Source organism: Serinus canaria, chromosome 4, assembly GCF_022539315.1.
Source record: "Serinus canaria isolate serCan28SL12 chromosome 4, serCan2020, whole genome shotgun sequence".
In the NCBI taxonomy this organism is placed as follows: Eukaryota; Metazoa; Chordata; class Aves; order Passeriformes; family Fringillidae; genus Serinus; species Serinus canaria.
In genome coordinates this window covers 13,895,273-13,913,394 of record NC_066317.1, presented here as the reverse complement: position 1 = coordinate 13,913,394, position 18,122 = coordinate 13,895,273, and the positions used below count along the sequence as shown (strand labels likewise).

Below are 18,122 nucleotides of genomic sequence, written 5' to 3'. Positions count from 1 at the left end.
GACTTGACTGGGAGAATTCAGTTTAATTTATTACCACATTGGGGTAGGGTAATGAGAAGTAAACCCCAAATCTGAGAGAGCAGGAGAATGAGGGTTATGGTTAGTTCTTCACATGATACCTCTACTGCTACTTCCACCTCAGGGGGAAGACTCCTGACACTCTTCCCATGCTCCGGCATGGGGTCTCTCTCATTTCACACAGTCCTCCATGGACTTATCCAATGTCCTCAGGCACTTCAGGGGAATCTCAGCTCTGGCACCTGGAGCATCTCCTGCCCCTCCTTCTGCACTGACCTTGGGGTCTGCAGAGCTGTTCCTCTCACATATTCTCGCTCCATTCCCTGGCTGCATTTGGCATTGTGTGGTTTTTCCCTCTTAAATACATTATCCCAGAGGCTCTACCATGGTCACTGATGGGCTTGGCCTTGGCCAATGGCTGCTCTGTCTTGGAGCTGTCTGGCACTGGCTCCATGGGTGATAGAGGAGGCTTCTATCACCTTCTCACAGAGGCCCTCTCTGTAGCCCCCCGCCACAAAAACCTTGCTTTGCAAACCCAGTACATGATTCCTATCAGCCAGGAAAAGTCTTTCTTCCACTCTCCTTACCAAAGGGTTTTTGCTCTCTCGTTTTAGACACGAAATCGTTTTGAAGGAACAAGGTCAGAGGTGGAGGAGCTCATGAACAAGATCAGAAGAAATCCTCAGGAACATAAAAGAGCAAATCACTTCACGATGGAAGGCTACCTCTACGTGCAGGAAAAAAGTAAGGTGTATTTTGTATTCCACAGCGCCCATATTGGGCATATGGGCAAGTCCTGTCTCTACGGGTTAACATGATGATCCAAAGAATTTACTGTTGATTAAAGAGTCATCTAAGTATATTTTCGAAGTTTTTAACAGCATTGTTACTGTGGCTCATAAAAAGAATATTGAGCTGAAAATCTGACAGTTTTTAGTAAAAGTGATTAAATTCAGTGAAAGTTTTGTTTGACCAAAGAATGGATTTCATTTTGTTTTTAATCCCTTATTAATGACCCCCTCTAGAACAGTCAAATATTTGTTGTCAGCCAGCAACATGAGTTGTCAAGTTAGTCTCTGAAAATTTGGCTTGTTGAATATGATGAAATTGAGTGTCATTTCCTTGATTCATTGATACATTTCATTACCTAATTGTGATGATAGGGTCAAATAAAGCAGACTATATGTTAGGTAGCTGGTGTTAAAATTCTTGCTGTGAAGGTGCATGTTGCATAAATCATATCCTGTCAACACTTCAAACAATTATAAATCTTTCTCACACTAGTAAAAAAGCCAAACAAGATGCAGAGCTCTTGTTGCTCAAGGAATGACGATTTATTGTAATTTATTATTTATTTTAAAACATTTTGCTTAAATCATTTTTTGACATGTTTGCCCTTATAGAGTGAAAAGATTCATTTGCAGACTTTTTTTTTTTAGGAAAAGTTAAGCAATAGAAGGGCAGAGATGCAAAGGGTCAGAATCCAAGTTTGAACAGTTAGCATTTTGGTGCAAATCTCAGCAATACTATTTGCAGTAAGCTGGGCTCTAAAGGAAGTGTCTTCTGCCTAGGGTATGCATTGATTAATAGGAGAGAGTTCTGGAGTCAGAAGCTGTGATCAGACCTTAATCATGAGATTGTTTAGAACTTTGTTGTAACAGAGGTGTGGTAATCTAGGTATAAATCTAGTTTTGTAATCTAGCTCTTCTAAATAAAGTCTCAAGCGGTTATTTACTTTCTAGGGAAAAAATATTTTGTCTGTAGTAGAGAGAGAAAGATCCATTAATAATTCTTTCCATTTGTCATTAAGCATAAGAATGAAGTACAACATGCATTGTATTTTAGAATAATAAGCAGTGGTTAACATTAGTATGATGTTGTATAATATTCTTAATTTGTACCTTTGCTTTAAATACTGCATTATTAGGAATTAACTAGGGCTTTTAAGTATAATTTTAGGAAGCAGGAGAGGAGAATGCAGAAACTGGAAAAAGTACGTACTATTTATTGCTTTTGTGTTATGTAGGGCCTGCTCCCTTTGGTTCCAGTTGGGTGAAGCACTATTGCATGTACAGGAAAGAGACAAAGAAGTTTTCCATGATCCCATTTGAACACAGATCAGGAGGGAAAGTTGTATGTATATTTATGTATTCTACTCTTACACTTGCCCTGTATTAAGATCAGAAAATGTGTCAGATAAGATTTGTCAAGTACTCTCCCCCTCTACCCTCCTTGCCCCTTTTTTTCATCTTTCCTTATGCAATTCAGTCTGCCATTAAAGGCCATTAACCTAAAGTAGTGGACACTAACCCTCTATTAAGTTATTAATAGATAAGTATTCTCCAGACATTTCAGTTGCATCCTTTTAGGAGAGCAGAGGACCTGGCACAGATGACATGCAATGTTTTACCATTTAGAATCTTGTTTATGAGGTCTTTAACTTTCTAAAGCATAAATCAGGAAAGTATAATAGACATAGAAATTTCTTTATTAAATGTTTCAGAGTTTTCTGTTGGAGATTTAAATATGAGAAGTGGGGCTAGAAAAGTGGATAGGAATATAGTTTGTACTGATAACTGAATGTAATTTCAGATATCTTTAAAAGCATCTGAAATATTCAAGACCCAAGACTTTGTTTATCTTTAAATGGCTAAACTACTGAAATAGTTGGGAATTGATTATCTTTAAAGATGAATATATTAAATGAATATACTGATAGGGATAAAATGCATTTTGTTGCAAAGAAAAAGGATCTCTGAATCTGGAAACTAAGGCTTGAGTCATTATGCCTGTAAATACAGCACCCTGCTTTGTCTTCAGATTTAGTTAGGAGATCATGTTCTTGGAATTTTATCAAGTTATTATATCCCATTAGTTTCAGCAGAGGGGAGATTACTTTCATAATTTTGAGGACTCTGTCTATTTACGAATATATTGAGTTTGAAAGAATCTTTCAAAAGCCTTGGAAAGCCTGATATACTGAAAATTAGTGGTATTTGGTTTCCTTAATCACTTCAGTACTTCTATGAATTTTTTATCCTAATTACTCTAGTTGTAATAAGCCATTAGTAGAGTATATGGTATGTGTGGCTGAGCATTCAGCATTCTGAAATACCTATGAAGCCATTTCTGCTCTATTAAAAGATCTCCCATTTGGAAATCCCTGCAGTTACTACTTCAGTGACAGCCTTCCTATGTCTGGAGATGCTGAATAAGACAAGAAATAATTAAAATGTGCAGTTAATCCTGATTTAATCTGGTACAGCTCAGGCAGTGATCACAGATGAGTTTGTGATTCCTGGCTAAAATAAGATTCTGGTGTTGGTCTCGAAGAAAGAGAGAGTTGGTTCTGTAAAACATGTTACAGATAGTAAAGAACACTTTCTTTGTTTTAATTGGTGTAGCCTTTACTATGGCCTTTACTATGGAAATCACCATGGCTGACATAAAATGGGAAAAGGCTTTTTGCGTGTTTTTATTGTAACCAGTGCAAAATATTTTTGTTAGCTTAACTTACTGTGGTACTGAGTCATTCTGTAAAGTACCAGCTAAAATGGATTCAATATTTTTAGATTTATGTCCCAGAAATGACCATAGAATTTATGTTATTGTGTAGAAAAGTGAATTGCAAACATGGGCGAATTCTTTTGCAAGTGTCAGTTTTCAGTATAGCTTTTGCCATTTAATATAAATTTACCTTACTTGCCTTGTACAGCTGGCTTGCTGGAGCTTGTAAAAACTTACAAGAACTGGGTCAAGCTTATAAAAACTTTCTTTTCACAGGGTGATGCAGAACTCTTTGTCCTTACGTATTGTACCAAAAGAAATACTGATACAATAGACAGGCGATTCTGTTTTGACTTGGAAGCCTCAGACAGGTAAGCTTGTGAAGCGCCCCAGGAAGAGCTCTTTTGAAGTTGTAATTAAAACTACTGCAAAATTATTGTTGCCTTTTCTTCTGATTTCTTCAATCCTCAGTCAGAGTTCCAGTGGGAATGGTCACTGGAGGAGCAGGCAAGCACTGCCATGGCTCACTGGGTTTTACCTCACCTGTGTGTAGCAGAAGCAGAGAGGAACTAAACTGAAATGTAGACATGAGCCTGAGCTCATATTAAAGAAAAGCACAGAGAAAGTTAAGAGGAGCTATTAAGAGTTATCATAGTGAGGAAACATAGCTTAAATTGAAGTACATACAGCTATAGTGAAAGACTGATTGCAGTAATAATTTATATAGTCATGACCACATTGTCTCACACTCCTGTGTTCCAAAATGATGGGTTGCTGAGGAGATATGCTGGATTTTCAGACTGAAATAAGTTTATTGGGATTTTGAGGCTTCTTGTGCCTGGTATAATCATCCACTGCATCTTGAATATTGTCACCGCTGTCTTTTTGAAGCACCACTTGTTGCTCTATTTCTAAAGAAAAGACTTGCTAATATTTTTCTCTAAAGGACCTCAAAATTTGATAAACACTGTCTTTCAACAGTGTTCTAGTCTTCCTTCAATTATGAAGGTGAGAGTATCCAACTTCATAAGGTACTCCAAATAAATTAGGCCATGGTAATGCTATATTCTTTTGATGCAGAAATGTATCATATCTGGAATTAAATACTAGATATAAACTAGTGAATTGTTGCTGAGTTTTTGCATCCACCCCTGTCCTGGTTCAGGGCAAATTTGGGAGAGAACCCCCAAAGGACTCCTCTAGGAAAGCAGAATCAATTGGCCCATCCGGTCTGGGAGAAAATACCTCCTTGGAGAAAAGTGGAAAAAAACTGTTTATTAAACAAGAAAACCTAAACAATATTAAACAATAAAACCCCTTGCTGCTCCACAAGAGATGACAACTGGGAAAGTCCCTTCCCTGGGTTGCAGTTCAGCTCACTCAGTCCCTTATCAGTCCCTCCAGTGCTGGAAATGCCATGGCCCAGGCCCAGCCCGGTGGCCACAGGTACTAGCTGCTGGTGCTCCTCTGGGTATTCAGTCCAGAGCAGGTTTAAACAGGTCCAAAGAAAAGGGAGAAAAGGAAGAAAAACACAGCCCAGGGAACATCTTTGCCTCAGCTAGCCAAACTAACTAAAGCAAAGGAGAGCTCTGTCCTGTTGTCTGTCCATCCGCAGACAACACAGTCCAGGAGCAGGAATGTGGAGGAATGAGTTCAGTGTCTGAAAACAAACTGCACTCTTCTTCTCTCCCCCCTTCAATCTCTGGAACAAGTCTTAAAGGTGCAAAACTTATTATTCAGCACAAACAGAACAAGATGATTGGGGATAAAAGCATCATATAGTCAACCTAGGACAACTCCCTCTGATCTGATTTTAATCTATATGTTTGCTCCTTACTTACACCAATTAACCCCATGCTGACTTATAATATAGTAGGTCTTCAAGTTTTATGGGCTTTTGGGGCTCTTTTGCATCAGATTCTTAGTGTTTTTCACTTCAAAAGCAGCAGGGCCAATGCTCTCAGGCTCCCCTGTCCTGTGATTGCTCATGGTCTGCAGGTATGTTTGTGATTATGTGCTCAAACTTTAATCAGAATCTATGCTGAGGTTGTGACTAGTCAGACTGGCCAAAGGCATGTTCATTCCTACAACAAGCAATGGGTAAAGGGATGTGAAACTCCCACTGCATCAGAAAACTTCTAGCCCACATGGCAGATGAGAAGAGGCTCATTTACAGCTCAGGTGATGTTTTTTGTCACTTTACGGCATGGTTTTGAACTTGCATTTTTGTGTTGAGGAGGATGTGGTTTATCTATTCTAATGCTGTGTCCCAACAGTATGGAAGGAAGTAAAGATTTACACTCCAGGCATCAGCTCCTCTTAGGTCAGTGTATTGACTGGTCAGTAGGAATAACAGATTTCAAACTGAGTCTGATAAAAGTGCTAAAAAGTAGCGTGAGAAATGTCAGTCTGTCCCCCTCTGAGTGTTATCTGCTCAGTGGGGTATCTGGAGCTTATACAGAGAGAACAGGGTTTCCTTGATCCTGCAAAACACTTTTTCATTCTCTTCTCTGGTAAAAGGGGGAAAAATCTAGTTCCTCTTTCTGTCTTGATATAATAGATGCAATTTGATCTGCTGTGACCTTGATATCAGACATTTTTCTTTTAATAATTTATGTGTGTAGTATGAGATGTTCCCATGGAGATCAGTTCTGTGCTGCAGGCCATTAGCTTGTTTCCTTGGTATCAGTTCAGGGCACACCTATTCCTCAGCTTGTCCAAGTTAAAGAATAACACAGGGGTTGACAGCTGGGCATGGGCATTTCTTCAGTACTGTGCTTTGGAAGGAGGCAAGGTGGTGAAATTTTAGGGAAGACTTATAAGTAGCAAACATTCAGCCTTGTGTGTGACTTAAGCATAACTTTGAGCCAGCTAAAATTTGCATATTCTTCTTTCAAAAGGAATGCTGAGATGGTTGTATTTTCTTTAAATTCTGATATTTATGGCTCTCAAGGTGCTAAGATTCTGGTTAAATCTCTGGGAAGTGATACTTTTTTCTGTTTCTAGTACTCCATCATGTTCACTTGAAGGTGACTAGTGGCAAATGTAGAGAAATTTAAATCTTAGGGAGAGAGCAGAGGTCTTCTAGGATAGGAAAAAGTTTTTTTATTGATAAAGAGCATTATCCTAAAATAATACCTAGATTTAATTTTTTGCCAATATAGGACAATGAGAGAAGGCTTTGTTTCCTTTGACTTTATTTTGAAGACAAATAAATGATATTTCAAACAGCATGTATTGAGTTTGATGTATTGCTTCTAGGCTGATACTCTGATACCTTGACAACTGTAATTTAATGAAAAGAACTAAATGGTTGCAAGCTATGATCATTGTTGCTGCTTTAAAGATGAAGGTTATATATTGAGTTAACAAATTCCATTTTTCATCTAACAACAATGCGAGTCCAAGTTTATTTACAATTTACAAAATTCAGTGACTCCAGCAAGTGTTGGAATCAGCAGGTGGTCAACAATGAGCTATTTCAAATAGTTTGCAGATTACAATAATTTTCCTTTTTCCTCCATGTTTTCCCTATTTTTTACTGCATGTATCACTTCTATACCTTTTATTTTCAAGTTCAGCAGCGTTCAGTTATTAAACAAAAGAACCCTGACTTTTAGGACAATGGGCTTTTGCTTGTAGTTGGAAATAGAATTTGACAAGCATTTTTTAGTTGTTGACGAATGCAGTTACCTTATGTTGTTGGTACATTTGCAGGCCTGGAGTTCCTGTGACCATGCAGGCATTTTCTGAGGAAGACAGGAAGCTGTGGATGGAAGCTTTGGATGGAAAAGAAGCTGTAAGCATAATTTTTAAAATATTCTTTTATAGTGTAATGGGGAATTCTCTCACCCTCTCCTTTCTGATCCCATTTATACTTTAATAAACTGGCATTATGTAGTTTGCAAAATGATAGGTTCAATGAATAAAGGATAAAAGTGAAATAAAACTCAGGAGAGATGAGTAACTTGGTAAAGCTTAGTGTAGATAACTGCTAATGCTGATATGAGAATTTTTCATTGTAATGACAGCATCAATTTTTATAAATGGTTTTCCATTCCAATGATAATATTGGTGTTGTAGAAAATGTCTAGTATCAGCATGTTCGCTTAGTCTTATGCAGCTGGCATGCTGCATTCCAGTGGCAAAATTTGCATGAGTTACATGGAGTTATTATTTCATTTTTTAAAACCAGATCAAAAAGTTCTTGTCAATGGGACTGAGGTTGTACAGGAATTTGCTTAATTTCTGCCTCTCATCAGGAAACAGGTCTGAAATGTTGAATTGAAACACGCTATTTATTTTTACAACGACAAATGTTTTGGCCTTGTGGGCCAGAAATGGTGGGTTTTTCTAGACAACGACACAGTCATGTGTCTGCCCCAGCAGTTTTTGATTCTCCTCATTGTTACACTGATCTGGTTTCATTTGCAGAGGTGTTTATTACCATGACATGTTGGCTGAGCTGGACCCCCCAGTAAGTTTAAAACTTCTGGGAAACCCAAACTGGAACATAAGTCCCAGGAATCATCACATTCTTAATAATTTAAATGACCTTGAAATGGTGGGAATTTAACCTGCAGAGAAACATGGGAACATGGAGCACATAAATCCCAGTTAACTGGCTACAGCCAGTTCAGTGGCTGTATCTGTTCTGAGGGGGCACAGACCTCTGATCCTGCTGTTAGAGCTGCTGGTGGTGCTATGTTCTGTCTGTAATCAGCTCTATTTGTGCCTACTGAGCATTAAGATTGAGAGTATCTTCTTTTTCTGGTTTCATGAAAGTCTTTAATTTGTCGTTTTTACTCTTTTTGTGTTAGCTCCTCATCAACTTGAATAAAGCGAATGCAAAACGAGAGGGAAGTAAGTATTTGAATTAGCATTAAGGCTGATTTTGTTAATATTTTAAAATTGAGAAAGACTAAAGTAATTTTTTTTTTCCTTTCTGGAACTTTTTTCCCCTTAATTATTTTACTTTTAAATCTTGAGTTTTGAATATTACTTATAATTTTTGTAATTACAAGGAATTAATTAATTTTGTAATTAATGTGTTTTCATACTAACTCAGTACATATTTGATAAGACTGGACATAAGCTGGAGAAACAGTCTGATTGTTTTTGCCAATTTAATTCACGCCTGAATTTCTGTTAGACTGTGAAGGAATGGTTTAAAAGCAGTTGCAGCTGAAGATCAAAATCGGCAAAAAAGCTGAATTTGTGCATTTAAAATATAAACCAAAATATGGAAGTAGAAGAGGTTGCTTTCTTTACAAAATATTAGCTGTCTTCTGTTGGTGAAGTGTAATAGTGAAAACAGGTATCCTTCTTTGATTATGAGGCAGTTTATGCTTGCTTTTTAAAAACTTGAAATTGCTGATTCAAGCTGGATCCCAGTGTTATTAATAGAAACTTTTCCTCAGATTTGTCTTTTCATGGTACAAGACCAGGTCCCCAAGAGCAAGAAGGCCAGATGTTTGGGGGAAGGGCACCGTTTTGCAATATAAGCTTTTAAATGAAGTTTTGATGTGAAGAAAAAAAGTAAGATAGGAACAACAAAGGAATGCTGGAGCTCAGCTGTTGTCCTGTTCATGCATCTGCTTTCATGTAGTCAGATCATTAACTGCTGTGAAATGATATACATGTGTCCTGTATCTTTAGTGTGGGAATTTCTTTGGCTGAGGGTAGGACTCAGTAAAAGCCCTGCTGTTGATAATTATGTTTTTTCATCATAAGTACTTCCTTGTCCCATTTGGTGAACTCTCTCAGATGTTGTCGATGTTGCAGTAAGTACTGTTAAATTCCATCTTGCATCTGCCAACATGTGTAACTAATCAGGGATCCCATTCTTCAAAGGATGCTGCTGTGAACAGATTCACTGAAGCCACTATCACCAGAACAAGCCTTTACTTTGGCTAGGCAGGCTCGTGAAAGAGAAAAGCAGAATTTCTCCATAAAAAGTGATGTATTCTTCCAATTTCACAATATTTATAGTCTTGCCTCAAAAGTACTAGCTTTATAATTAAGTCCAGCCTTATTTTCAGTTAAATACATAGTTGTAATGGTGCTTTTAAACTGTTCAACCCTTTTTATTTTTATTTTTTTGTAGATGCACAATTGGATAAGATAGGGTTCACCATCATCAAAAAGTGCATCAGTGCTGTTGAAACACGAGGTAATGATCAATCCAACCTGTTTGTGAAGAGGATGAAGCAGCTGGTCTGCTGAAGAAGGTGGTAAAGTCTCCTGTAGATCTCTGGAAAAGACTTTACCATGGAAGACATTTCACTGATTACACTGACCAAGACAGGAGTCTGTCCAGCCTGTCCTTTCATGCATAGCTTTCTTTCAAGAAATGTGTTTGCCAGAAGTGCTCACAAGTGGGAAATAGCACCTCTCTTGACAAAGGGAGCCAGTTTTTGTGCACAAAAGCTAAGAGAAACCTGTTGTGTTTTATAGGCATTGTTTGAACAGCAAAGCAAAGGTGCAGGCAGAGTAATTTATTTCAGTGTTTCATTTCTGTTCAGTCTCTTAAGGCAGAAGAGCAGGAGCTGAGCAGGCAGGTGATTAACAAAAAGTGTTGAAGTACTTTTCATAGAGTTAGTTTCACCCCAGGGACAAAGATGCTGTCAGGATTCATTGTTGCATATACTCATTGTTGTACTTCAGAACTGGAGATGGAGGAGAGGTCAGTGTGCAGACAATATTCAAGAGGTATTTGGGATTGATTTTGGAGAGGCTCTGCTGAAGTGTGTGCTGACCAGCCACTCTGAGGCTCACTGCATTGTACGTGGCATTGTGTGGAGAACCATCTTGTTTGGTTGTGGTTTTTAAAATAAGAGGTGAAGGCCTGAAAGTAGGTAAGATTACAGTATATTTCTCCATTTGTTAAAAGAGATGTTGTAGTTTCTCTGTGTGCTTTTTTGTTTTCTCCTAAATTGTTGACTTTACCTACTCCCAAAGGGGACACTTAAAATTTTTCACAAACTGTATCTTTTTTTTTGTCTGGAGGTCTGGCATTGCACAGGGCAGAATACTTACATATTTCTGTATATCACAGTCCAGCTTAAATAAGATGAACAGAAGAGCAGGTTCATGCTTGCTCTCAGTGCAGCATCTTACTGAAAAACAGTGTCTTCCATGCATACACTTACTATACAATATTAGTAGGAACACAAGTAGCCTTTGTGATACTGAAAGTTTTGCATTTAAACAGCAAGAGGTATCTGAGGTCCTTTTTCTCTTATACCTTTTTGTATCAGTCCTGTCTGATGCATTAAAGATGTTAGTCCAGATTAGTCCATATTCTATCTGGTGTTATTTTTGTTCATTCTGTTCTTTTGAATATTTTTTCAGATAAGTTGGCCTGTCTCATCACTTTAAAATTTCAGTTACTGGCATTTACAATCTGAATATTTGAGCTGGGAAACATTGCAGATAAAGCTGGCATCCTACAGATAAGTTGTCTTCACTGCAAAAGCCTGTCTCAGTATGGTCTGGATCTTCTTTTTACAGTGAGCGAAGTAGATTTAATAAAAAGGGTGGCACGTGCTCATGTAATAAAGGGCTAATTTTGGCCTATAGTACAGTTACAGGCTACCTCACAATACCTCATGAGTTCTCCTTACTATAAACAGTGTGGAGTATACTATATTTTGGTTTAGTATTTTTAACTGTGTTCAAATAGTTTTCTTTTAGTTGTGCATTGATTACTTTTTTCTTTTTCTGATACCCTACAAGAAAGGTGAAACAGGAACACAACTGTGGAAAAAATGCAAACACTTTCTTCATGAAATGACTATTTGGAAAAATGTTTTTTGTTGCCTTTTTTTTTTTCCCCTCAGGGCTGTGGATGGATAGGTTAAACTGAATGGAGGTCTAAGTTCAGTCTGTCCTTTATGCCTTAATTAGGGGCATGTAAGAAGGTGCAAAGTATTTGTGTAACTCTCTTGTTCAAGACAAATTATGAGCTTTCATGGTTTAGCAGCATTTCTCCCCATAGTGGGGTCTGCCCTGAAACATACTTGGGAAAGAATTAAAGTTCTCCAAGTCTATGCAGACTTTGCACCTTTGCTGTCCTATGTACACAGCCTCTGTAGAGTCAGTAGAGTGCCTTGTGGTAGTTAGTACCAATGACAAAGACTTGGGTCTATTAATTTTGTTTCAGAGAGTACTCAAGAAAGAAAATAAATCCATTTTCAATTAATGTTTTTCATCCTGGAGTTCCAAGGATATGTTTAGGTGAGGTACTACCTTCCAGGAACTCAACAATCCGCTTAGCTTGGTTTCAATCCACTTGATTTTTCCATTACATTTCAAGCATTCGTTGATGATTTTCTGTTTACTGATTCTGAACTTAACATCAAGTGCATTTAAAAAACAAAACAAGTAAACAACTCCAAAACAAAACAAAAAGTCTCTAAAGGACCTTCTGCTGATGTCTGCTGAGCTAAACAAACCAAGAGCCAGGAGAGCATTCAGTTGTTTGTCTCAAAAGAGTTTGGACACATAGTTGAAGAAAATCCATCTCTCAAGTGGCAGAATTTTCTACCTGTACTTTTCCTTGAAAACCATTTTTACTTGGTTATTTTACTTTAATGATAATACATCAAAAGCAAGTTATATTCAGTAGGAGAAAACAGGACAGATGCTTCTTCAGAGACGGTGCTTGTGTGCCATGTTTTTATCTCTTTTAATCATAATGGGTGTGAGGTTCGCGTGGGTGGGAAGAGAGGACAGTCTAGTGTGGGTGGAAACTGAGAATAGTCTTGTCATGTCACAGCAGAAGTAGTCTGGTATTCAGAGAGAGAAGAGCATAACATATATTGAACATAAACTTGTCAATGGCTGGATAATTTTTTTTCTCAGTTATGTTCCCTTTTATAAAGCCAAGAAGGGAATTATTTGCTCTGAATGAACAGAAGCACAAAAATCGGTGTCTTGGTTAAAATGCATGTGAGCATCTGATTCAGCATTGCCTTACAAGATATTGGCTATGCTTCACTGGTAGGACATGCTGAGGCTTCAGGATATGCATCCAATCTCTCACATACTGAGCACCATGCTGGCTGGATATGCATCTGTGTTTTGTCTTGGAGAGAGCGTTTTGGGATTCTCTTTGGAGTATTTCATTTATTATTCTCTACTGAGAATAATAGAACAGGGTAGGTGTTTATAGAAACATCAAAGAGCTGCGTGCTCCACCAGTAAAGGCTCTGTGCATGTTTTTGTGTGCAAGTAGCTGGTTGTACCTTCTGAGGGGATGTGATGGGTAAAGTTTGCCAGAGTAGTATTTGTCTTGAGCTTAGTACTGGCAGAGCTGCCAATCTGGGCTGCAGAGAGAGATGGCAGCATTGAGCTGCATGACCAGGCTGGCTGCTCCTCAGGCAGAAAGTACATGGTGAAGAGGGAGTAGAAAACCTTTGCAAGTGACATAAAACCCTCTGTTATTACCTTGAATTTAGAGTGTCACTTGTATGGCTTTTTCTGTGCCATGGATTTTGGTATAAAAATTTGTATTTGCAGCTATATTGCAAGTCTGTGTCGGCCTCATGTACAATACCAGTAGCAAAATAAACTTGCCTACTCCTTACCTTGCTTACAATAGGATAAATTACTATCTTGCTTTCAATACCTTATATTTCTAAGCATGCTTTACAAGCTGTGTCCCTGTGCCAAATTCTGTGTCAGGCAGCCAAACATCTTGAGATAATGTAAATATGAAGGAAGTTGTGCTGCGGGGCTTTGCCGTTCCAGGTTGCCAATAGTGGTTGAGCCGGCAGACACAGCGTCTGAACCCTTCAGCATTTCAGGCAGTGAGGAGCTATTCCTTGCAATGAGTCATCCTGTCAATTGTGTTCTGTAAATGCCAAGCATTATCAGTGTTGGATGTGCTGAAGATCTGAAATGTGCAGATTAAATCAGAAGTAGGACTGTTTCAAACCAGGTTTGTATATCTTAAATAAAACATCATTTGAAAGTATGATTAAAGGTATCATCTCAAGCTATGTTGAAATATTAATGCCTCTTTGCACTCCTTGATGTCTGCTAGCAATTAGCTATGCTTTTTTCAGGTTGATGAATTTGAAACTGATCAATTATCTGATAATCTCTATGATAGACTCATGATTATTGCTGGAGGATTGTCATAGTTTCAATACTGCCATTTTCCAGAGACTTCTGCATTGTCATGTCTGTTTTAATACTGAGGAATAGGTTTTGTGGTTTGACCTTGATTATTTCTAAGCCTATAAAATTATGTTTGGGGTCAGCACAGTTGGTTCCCCCCAGTTGTAATGTCAGAAACACAGGAAATCACAAATCAGGTTCTGAGATAAGCAAAAGCTGAGTGTGACAGTATTTCTTCAGCTTTTTTTATCTTGTATATGATGCAGAAGGCTTGTTCTGTGGTACTGAAAGTAGTAGAAGACATCGTATAAAAAATGTGATGCATTTTGGCAAAGCCTGGTGTTAGTTTGGTACAAGAATTTTCCTGGACACCTCTGAGAAGTTTGAAGCAAAACTATTTGCTGCTTTCAGGACAGATTTGTAGTGCATTCTTGTTTGCAGTGTATCAAGGACTGTACTGTTGAGGGGTTTTTTAGTGTCTTCAAGTGGTGCATAGCATGCTATCATACTTGTTCTAGGGATCATTGGAAAACTTACTTGCTTGTGTTGATAAGTTCCTATTTTGAGAAAAACAGTGTTGTGGCCCCATAGCCGTTTTGGTTCTATTGGGTTCACTCTTTTGGGCACAGCTGACCTGCAAGCATACTCCTGAGTTGTGTGTTTTGATGAGCACAGATGAAATGAAGGAGACATGGCTTATTCTGTTAGTATGAGCCAGCTCTGAACCTGCCATCTAGCTCAAAGCTCAGCACCATTCCAGCAGTGCCTGCATCCTGGTGAGGAAAAAGGCCAGTTTTACCCAGGTGGAGCAAGCAAGGGAAGGAGCAGCTGCAGCCCTGGGACAGGGGAAGGAGCAGTGCTGGCAGGGAGGAGTTCAGCAGGCTCAAGAATCTGGGATGGCTGAGGAGGCTGTAGACTGTGTGAGGAAGAGGAAGGCGGCAGAGAAGAGAGAAAAGATGCAGCAAGGCTAGGCAGGAGGAGGAGGTAGAAAATGCCAAGTTCTCTCTACCATATTGAGAATTATTGCTGTGTATTATGGCTCTGTCTGACAGTAATTCATTAAAAGGCTAATGATTTTTACATACTTCATCTAATATTTATTTGGGAAGAAACTTTTTCTCATATGACTGGTTTTAATTTTCCTTCTCTCTGTTGGAACAGCTTGGTATTGAAGCTGGGAATTCTCCACAATTCTTCCTTTGTTGAAGGATATTTTGAATAAGAATACCACATAATCTGTTATTTGAAAAGATTTCCTTGGAGTAGAAACACAGCTATTTTGTGGCATTTCTACTCTTCCAGGCCAGTGTGATTATGAAGGTAGATTGTGTTTGTAGATGGCTGCTTATTGTGAGGCCTCTCAAACATCTGTGTACTGTAGTATTTTACCTCCCACTGTCTAGGCTCTGAAGCAGCAGACATAGACTACCTTATTTTGCCCTTTTTCTTCCCTGCCCCTTCTCTCCCTCCCATTTTTTTTTCAATTTACATTCATAGTTTTACTTCCCTGGGGATAAAGCTGGGTGATGTAATGGAAAGCAAAAGCAGGGGAAGAAAAGGGATAGAAAAGTGAATGTACGTGGGGTGATGGAAGGGCACAGAGGAATGCCAGCAGAGTGGTCCAGTGTCCATATAGAATGGGAGTAGGGGACTGAAAATACTGTGTTGGTTATGGCTCCTCTGTTCATCCCAAGAAAAACTGCTCAGTAGTTTTGGTGGTGCCTCTGGATGTAACTCCTATGTGGACCACAGTGGGTTGGAATGAGGCCTTGTATCTTAAATGGAAAGCATTTATAAACTTTAAAAACTGCTGATTTTGAGGACTGGGAATAAGGTCAGGTTTTTCTTCATCCAAAGTGTTTTAGTCTCCACATATTGGGGGGTTGGGGGAGAGGGGGAAAGAAATGTTAAAGTTATTGAAGAAATCTTAATTTAGCATTTTTTTTGTTCAGTTCCTACATTATTAGAATGTGGCTGTTGATGTACCGAAAATGCAATGTAAAAAATTTGAAATTAGTCAGTCAGTGGTTTATTTATTTATTTTCAAGTAAAGCTTTGTCCCTGTTTGCTTCTCCTCTCAGTTTCAGAAGTGGAATTGTGGTACATGAAATCTTTATCCAAATATAACATGAACTTACCTTAAAAACAGAGTAACAAAAGGAGTCTTCATTTATAATGTTGTTCTTGGAACTGTTAATACTATGTAATCTCTCTGTCTTTGAAGATAATTTGTTGCCTGGGGCAAAAATTTTAATGCTAAATTTGACTGTGGTTGATCTCATGATTTTTTTTTTCTTTTTTTACATAATAGGTATAAATGACCAAGGATTGTACAGAGTTGTGGGGGTGAGTTCAAAGGTCCAGAGACTTCTGAGTTTGTTGATGGGTATGCCTCTATTTTACAAATATTTTTTCAGTATTTTATTTTATGTTGTTTTACTGTCAATATTTAGTTCTTAAAGCACCTTCCAGTAGTTTGCTCTAGTCCAGCAAGTAATCACCAGGTCATTGTAAGTTTCCCTCCTTTAGAAAGACCTGGATTAATTGGTATGAATAAATTAAGAACTGCTATGAGACATATATAGGAGCCAAGATTGTGCTTTGTGCAAGGTTGATGGAAGTGGGATTAAAGCAGCCTAAATTGAAAGATCTGATCAGAAAATTCAAAATACCAAAGTCAGGGATCTTTGAAGCTGGTTGCTTCATTGTTTGAAGTTTCCACCTTCCTTCTCCCATGTCTGGAATGTACAAGTGAAAATGCCCATGTGTCTGTAGTTAATCACTGTGCAAAATAAGACAATTAGTTTAAGCCTACTGTTAGAGCTGTTTGGTTTAAGAGGAGGGATATGATATATGTATTAATAATAACTGTGTGTTGAGGCAGGAGACAGATGGAGAAAGGATTTGGTCTTGTAAACTTAAACATCTTAGGCTCTTTTATACCCAGTTAGCTGAAATAATTTGCAGAAAATTTTTTCTCCCTTTTCTTATTGGAAATTTTGATGCATCTTTAATTCCAGTGACTGGAGTTCTCTTGCCCCTCCGCTGTCCCTGGGGAGGGAAAAAGAGAGAAACATTGGCACCTGTATGAAGTCCCTCATCTCTCACCAAAGTAGTAGCCATGACTGCAAAATGTGCTATGTTCCCCCATTTCTTGTCCTGAGCACTGACAGTACATGCAGACAGACAAGACCACTGGGATTAGTTCGTTTTTATAGAGCTTCCAAACCTGTCACTTGACAGCAAAGGTCTGATTCTCAGGGATTCATTGGTATGCAAAGAAGCTTGTTTGCAGTTTGCACCAGGCTCTTCTCCAGAACCATGCATGCTCCATCTGTGCTGATAACACAGTGTTCTTTGGCACTGCAAACTGAAGGAAGCCAGAAAGTGAATTCATTTCATTACCCCAGACATTATGTGAATGACAAAGCGCTTTTATATTATATGCTGCTGTCAGTTCAGTGCCACCTGTAAGACTTTTTCTTTTCCTTCCTTTATTTTTTCAAACAGCCTGTCTCCTCAGAAATGATAAGACATCTTGAGACTTGAGGACCTGCATGTCATATCAATCTGTCATAATGACCTTGCTAAATATTAATTTATGATGTCTTACTTTAATCAATATTAACAGCACCCTGAAGTACTCCATTAGTAAACCTTTAAAGTATTACAGAAAAAAAGGCTCTTTTTGGAAATACAAACTGGGATTAATAAAAATGAATGATCTATAACAGATTTTCATAGTTGTTTATCTGTGTTGGGGTTAGCCTCAGTAAGCAATAACCATCTTTAGCCATTGACCATGGGAAGAATGATGTGCTGTCACTCAGAGAGCCTTGATTAAATGTGTTTGATATCACAAGATGCTTTTCAGTTTTGTTCTTGCTGTCTTAGCTTGGGTGTGCAGGTCTGGCAGGCAGATTTTCCTTGCTGCCATTATTGGTATCCAAATTAAATAGACTCAGGTTGCCAGTGGCTCAGTAGCAGCTGGAAGACTTTGCTGGGGATTCCAGCATCTGCTTTTAGTTACTTTTTAAAATCAGGAACATTTTTTGTCATTCCCAAGTTTCATATATTTATTTGACAAAGGAAGAATACAAAGGAATGGTATCAAGATGAGGCAAAATACTGAACAGGAAAAAGTTAGGGTGCAAGCAGTTGCTCTTTTCTGATGATTTGTTGAAAGTGATTCTATCTCTGCTCTTTATATATCTGTCCTCAGAGGAGAACAAAGAAGGTACCTTTTTGATATACAGTGGTACAGAGAATTTAAAATGACTGATTAATCTTTAATCCTTTGTCTCTGGACATACTCTCAGATACCCTTTTATATGAAAGATTTTTCAGAATCATAAAAAACTCATATTAACTTTCTGTATTTTAAAATGTTTGATAAGATTTCAAAGTATTTTAAGCTACCTATCACTGACCATGAAGTTCACAGTTGGAAAGGCCTTGTGTGAAGTCTTCCA

The 18,122-nt window shown here is 38.2% G+C and overlaps 1 protein-coding gene across 2 annotated transcripts in view; it reads left to right on the top strand.

Annotated features, from left to right (window-relative positions):
* The window catches only part of ARHGAP10 (Rho GTPase activating protein 10), a 139,162-nt gene that overhangs the window by 65,085 nt on the left and 55,955 nt on the right, over positions 1 to 18,122 (top strand). The window contains exons 8-14 of one of the 2 annotated variants that reach the window (XM_009101358.4): positions 633 to 762; positions 2,045 to 2,151; positions 3,802 to 3,896; positions 7,243 to 7,324; positions 8,346 to 8,388; positions 9,632 to 9,697; positions 15,962 to 16,036. In XM_009101358.4, coding sequence (XP_009099606.1) covers positions 633 to 762; positions 2,045 to 2,151; positions 3,802 to 3,896; positions 7,243 to 7,324; positions 8,346 to 8,388; positions 9,632 to 9,697; positions 15,962 to 16,036 — 598 coding nt within the window. The remainder of the gene's footprint in view (positions 1 to 632; positions 763 to 2,044; positions 2,152 to 3,801; positions 3,897 to 7,242; positions 7,325 to 8,345; positions 8,389 to 9,631; positions 9,698 to 15,961; positions 16,037 to 18,122) is intronic. The other variant, XM_018926922.3, reaches the window with a different exon arrangement.